Source organism: Rhipicephalus microplus, chromosome X, assembly GCF_043290135.1.
Source record: "Rhipicephalus microplus isolate Deutch F79 chromosome X, USDA_Rmic, whole genome shotgun sequence".
NCBI lineage: Eukaryota > Metazoa > Arthropoda > Arachnida > Ixodida > Ixodidae > Rhipicephalus > Rhipicephalus microplus.
Window position 1 is genome coordinate 34,741,263 of NC_134710.1, and position 6,000 is coordinate 34,747,262.

The window sequence follows — 6,000 nt, forward strand, 5'->3', positions numbered from 1 at the left end:
GAGGCCTCAAAATTGAAAAGTCGTAAAAAAGAAACGGAAAAAACTGAAAATGCACAGCTTCTTCAAAAAGTAACTATCATGGGGCGCATGTTTTGCAATCCTCATAAGGGTGCTCATGAATTCATTGCAGAGCTTCTAACATAGGTCCCGGAAAATCATAAAAAAGCGTTAAAGTAGGTTCCCCATTTTTTTCGCAGGTTCTGCATGTTAACAGCACCGAGAATCTGGACAGTTAGAATGACATTACAAAAACATTGCCACTTCCTGGTGTGTCAAAATTGGCAGAGAGAAAAATGCTTGCCAATTGTAAAAAATGAATTTTTTTGTTACTTTTCGGTTCCAAAGACCAGTCTGCCCCCACAATCAGGTTCTTTACACCAAAGTGTCACATTATGGGCACTGCACAAGTCGTGCGTGACGTGCAAAAGCGACAAGGACGGTTACATGTGTTAGTGACAAGGCAAGCATGCCACATACTGCTTTTGCAATGTGACAGGTGTCAGGAGGTCATTCCGAAAAAAAGAAGTTTGTAATCAGAAAACCAGCGGTCTAACAAAGAATGAAAATGAAGTAAACGCGATCAAGTAAGAATATACTGTTCGAAATTGATTGCATAGACAGTGCATCAAATAATCACCACTACTTTTCCTGAATGATGCTCCATCGTACTCAATTATTGTTAGAGGTGTGAGCACAGAGTGACATTTTCTTTTTAATTTAAGGGGGCACACTGGTGTTAGAAACTTTTTTTTTTTTGCTTTCCAACCAATTTTAATGAAACTCCATGGGCTTGTTCAGTTTTTTAGCTGATTTCAAATATCCAATTAGTTTTGATGTAAGCTAATTAGTTCCCGAGATAATTAAAAACCTTTCGTGATTGTTCTTGAGAACAATAGAAAAAAAACTAGTCAACAAAAAATTACGAGCATGGCATGAATAGATACTAGAAGTTGTGGAGAATGAAATGACGGAAGCAGTTTTTTTGTCTGGCAATCACACATGCAAGTTTACATCAATTCTAATTTCTCGGTTTAAGTATGCCTGCTAACCAGTTATAAACAATGCTAATTAAACATTTATTTAAACGTGAAATGCAAAATCTGTTTCCCTTACTTCAAGGTTTAAACATTCAGCTTGACAATGCAAAAGAAATTATCTTTCTAGCTGCACCGCATGCCGAGATGTACCTCTCAAGAATTTCCTAAACGTCAAAAATATGCATTTTGAGAAAATGGCAAAAAACACAACGGTGCCATGTTTAATGTAAAGGGTAAAACATTCTGTACATTTTTGTAGCGAAATGACTAGTAGGCCCCAGAAGCATAGTCCCCTTGACTGCTGGCATCCAGGTGCCGCTTCTTGAGCGTCCGCTGCACATTTTCTGCAGACGCACGCCTGAGGGTAGAGTCCCTGGTTCTGCGGCGGTCTTTTTCAGCCATGCGTTTGCTACTCAGTAGGCCGGGGTTCAAGCACAGCTCTTTGAGGATCTTGGATGATGTTACTTGACTTCCGGCATTAAACCTCATCACTGCCTCGGCAGCCGCAGCTTCTACACTGTGCAGTGATGCATGGCACTCCTTCGGGGCCAGCGACCAAATCACAGAGTGGAGACCTTCATAACTGTTCTGAGTCTTGCCTCGCTGGCAGCGCTCCGGCAGCTTCTTGTCCGCCAAGCGTTCGTACACTGGAAGCAAGGCCTCACAGACATGCGGCGGCAGGTTGTAGCGGTGTTTGGGGGCCGGCTCACCCCTGGCCTTGGCAGCTTTCTGGCGGCACCACGAGTCAGGACCTGTAGGGCACAAGCTGTGGTTGGACACGGCATCGTTGGACGTCACATGGTGGTATGTGGCCATCACAGCATTGTGCATGGCTGGCACGTCCCCTTTATGAGATTTGATGGCCCAGCCATAGTAAGAGGTCAATTTGTTAACCAGGTCACCAGTCAGCCGCCCCCTACCACTGAGGCTCTCAGAGCCAGCTGGCCTCTGCTTGGGGAGATTGCGCAGTTGCGTGTCCATCCTCTTCTGGACGTGGTTCACACATTCCTCTTTGGTTACCTTTATAAAACCATACACATCTGCTTCCTTCAAAGCAGGGTAGGTGCGGCAGTCGCCATCAGAAAGAACTGTAGTGTATCTCAGCTTATGACGCTCCCACGACCTCTGAAACAGATTGAAGGCAGCTTCCACTTCCATCTCTCCAGCTTTTTTTGTGCTGTTTTTCTGGCAATGGTGGTTCGCTTTCCACTCGTCTTAGGACGGGTCACTTTCTTTAGGCGCCCACTCGCAGCCGGCACAAAAATTGCAGAGCACGACATAATCGAGCGCAAGCCCCGTAAACAACTCGATATACTGTGCCAACTCCGATGTGCGACGAGTGTCCCCTCGTCTACCAGGAACCGTCGTACGACACAGCGATGTTGCCCGGGTTGACGAGGTCCAGTTCCGCGTACAGTTCCCGAACCGATCGCGCGCACTCCGCGGTCAGCTTTTCCGACGCACGAACAGCTGCGGGCGTCAGTTTCGTCTTCACGTAGCTCTGCCACGTTTTGTTGTGCAGGCCGCACGAAGAAATGTTCATCGATGATGTTGAATGCCGTTTGCCGATTGCCAGTAGACTGCATAGCGCGCGCGCCCAAAACATTGATGGCAAACGGCTTTGCCTTGCTCTCGCCGTCAACGCGCGGCGAGCTCCATGCCACCGACACATCGCCGCAGGTCGCGCACATAAGCACTAGCTTTACGGCAAGGCCGTACTCCCTGTCCTCTTTGCCGATGTTTACATCACCGGAGCACAAGTTGCACTTCACTGCACGCATCAGTTCGTTCACCTGGTCCAAACTCACGATCAAAAATCGTGTTTCGTCCAGCGGCGTGGCTGCGGCATCGTCGATATCGGCTAACAGGCCGCACTTGCGTTGTGTTGCTCCAGTTGAAGCGAGCTCTTGCAGCTTGTTTTCGGCGTTGCGACGCACCTCTGCCACTTCTAACGGGTGCAGCACTGCTGTGTCAAGACGAACGCGGCCGCTGCCGGATGCGTTATCTTGAGCGGGCGGCGGCGGAGGTGCTAGGCCTATGTTATCAGGGGCCTCGCCGCTGGCCACGGAAGGTGGGTCGCTTGCTCGTTCAGCGCTCCTCGCTGACGCGGAACGGCCTTTGAAGTTCTCGAGGAGCGACTTCTTTCTTTTTTTGCCGTAATGATTCCTTGTGTGGAATTTCCTTCCGGCTTTCCACATCGCGCGCGATCCTTGGCTAATCCGTCGTTCTCAGTCCGAGCAATATGGCGCCTGACTGCGCCGCCGACGGCGCGAAGCAGACGACACACGCCGCTTGCGGCCAATCGCGTTGCGCTGTTTAGTCACGTGCGCTCGCCGGCGATTAGGAACGCGTATTTTTGCTTTTTTTGGCGCGTGTTTTCTACTCTACCAATGAGTGGACAGGAGCCAGAGTGGCGGGAAATTGAAGACCGAAGACCGCGCTTTCAAATGAGACCTAGATCACTGCGACACTGCCCGTGGCGCAGCGGCGGGGAATTATTGAAAAATTGCCATTTTGGCGTCAGAATCTCGCCAAATCGGGCCCGTACGGCTTTTATAAGTAGCTGTTACTGTTCAAGTACCAACTTTTCGGAGGAAAAACTGAGCAAACTAATAGAAAAATACCTGTAGATTTCAAAAATGACATCTAAAAAAATGCGTTTTTGGGCAATTTTTCGTCCCGAAAGATCCGTGTGCCCCCTTAAAGAACTTCAGCCCTAGCACTTCCACTTTCCAGATTAAGAAAAAGAAAGTACTCAAAAAATGAAACTGGCACAATGTAAACAGCCGATACGAAGGGGGCAGAGTGAGAGATTCATCTAAACATGAAGGGGGCAGGGTTTATTTCTGCGAGGCAGTCATGAAGGAGACAAATTCGTTTGTTGAAATGTTGGCTTTAGCAACGCCACGTGTTCACGAATTTTACACCTAAATATGCTGTCAAGGTTCGATGGGTGGGTGTGAGCCCATGCTACTCACATGATTGGGGAATAACTATGGTGTCTGCGAACAGGCGAGATGACAACAAACTTGTTAGCTAGGAGTGCTACCATTTTTTTTCTTTTATTTGGGAGAGAGCGGGGAGAAGGAAATCAACGTTGGATTCGCGTACTAACGGCGGCCAAGCTGAGCCCGCTTGCAAGCGTAGTTGTCAAGTGTGAGGAAATCACTGGGAAAAATTTACAAGCTGGGGAGACTTATTTGACCTTTTATTGTGACAGCGATATATAGAGAGTCTCAACAGGTTTTGCAGCAGCCGTCATGTAGCTTATAAAGTCCAAATTGAGAAGATCCCCCTGCGCAAGCTGGGGCGATGAGCGCGGTTGCATAGGATATCAAACGAGCCAGACCTTGCAGTGTAACTGCCTTTTTTTTTTTTGCCAACTGACGACAAAACATTTTATTGTTCAAACGGCGTTAAGGATGCATGAGAGCACTTGTTTTTTATAGGTGGCTAACTTCGCGGCTCAGTTAATTTCAATGTGCACTGGCTAACCGTCGCATTTCGGCGGTTTTGCAATTAAGACGTGCAACAAGCGCTTGGACTTATGCGAGCGGCAGCTGCACCACATCGAGCCAGACGCACCCTACGTGGATATTTAGGCTTAACTTTACAAGAGGCATACCGAAGAACGTTGCTCAGCACGACAATAGCGGCCTCAATTTGTTTTTTCTTTGTCAAAATCTAACAAGATGTTTCATGCCGAATCTTAATTTGCGTAAATAGGCTGTTGATAGCACACAGTGCCGATACCTGTTGCCTATTGGCATTGTGGATACGTTATGGTACCCCACATAACTTGCGAACGAAAAACAAAAGTCACTTTTCTACGTGTTATCGCCAGTTTTATAACAAATATGAGAGGCTGTCAACCGCATGCTAAACTTTCAACAACGGAGACACCCACAGCAGCACAGATACTTCGGTTAGGAGCAAGCAAAGCGAATTGGCGGCATTATGAAAAGCTGTAATGGTGTTTGTTGCGACGACCAAGAATAATTTTGGGAATTAAACGATCTGATGTGGTGTAAACAGGTGAACTAGTGAACTTTGACGCAGTTAGTACTCGAGTGTGCGCAGCAAGGCGCAGGAATATAGAATTGATGTAAATGGTGCTATTGGGTCACCACTGTAAACATATAATGCCTTGCAATAGTGAAGCATACATCGCTACATGAATGCGTTTGGTTAATTTCACTAGTTACTTTGCTTCGAGATCTATAGTGCAGGTGTAGGTTGAAAATGTGTGCTCTCCTTTTTAAATCATTATGGCTTCTCACATTTACCTTGGCATTGTCTCTTGCTTAGCATTGCCTCTCGCTGTAAAAAACTGTCCTAAGGAGGTTATCAAATGTCTCTGTGTGTAATGGTTGCATGACACAGTTGTGTGTGAAAGTATTTTTGTGCGTTACTTTATATTGACAGAGAAAAAACCGTGAGTTACTTTATACTGTTCACTGAAGTAGTATTTCACCGTGGGAGCACTGCCTTCATTTTCGACATCTACTCTATGTATGCAAAAAAAGAAACGCATTGTTTGTTTATGTTCTAGGTACATGGCTAGGAACTCCCAGCTGTTCAGCCTGAATGACTACACAATAGCACCTCCGGACTACCTACGGAAAGCCATCTGAAAAATGTAAATACGTGCTACAGAAATAAAATATACAATCACTTTGTCAAAATAGTCTTCCCAGTACTTGCTACATTCATTTACCCCTTTAAGGGGGGACGCGGGTCTTAGACTGGTGAAAAATGGCCAAAAAGTCGATTTTGAGAAAATGCGATATTTGAAATTTTTAGACCTATAAGCACGTGTCCTCAAATTGTGAACGCTGAATTCGATCAGCAAATAGATTAAAATTGATTATGAAGTTGCCACGGGAGCCGCAAAACAACCCACGGCATGTCAAATTCGTTCAAACCTCCTGCCCGCGCCGCCGGCGAGGCAGTCGGCTGATCG

At 46.5% G+C, this 6,000-nt stretch overlaps 1 protein-coding gene across 7 annotated transcripts in view; it reads left to right on the plus strand.

Moving 5' to 3' along the window:
* LOC119185733 (mortality factor 4-like protein 1) overlaps positions 1–5,722 on the plus strand; it is a 32,928-nt gene extending 27,206 nt beyond the window's left edge. For all 7 annotated transcript variants that reach the window (XM_075876181.1, XM_075876183.1, XM_075876182.1 and 4 more), the window contains one exon: positions 5,590–5,722. In XM_075876181.1, coding sequence (XP_075732296.1) covers positions 5,590–5,671 — 82 coding nt within the window. In that variant the 3' untranslated portion in view covers positions 5,672–5,722. The remainder of the gene's footprint in view (positions 1–5,589) is intronic.
* The last annotated feature ends 278 nt before the right edge of the window (positions 5,723–6,000 follow it).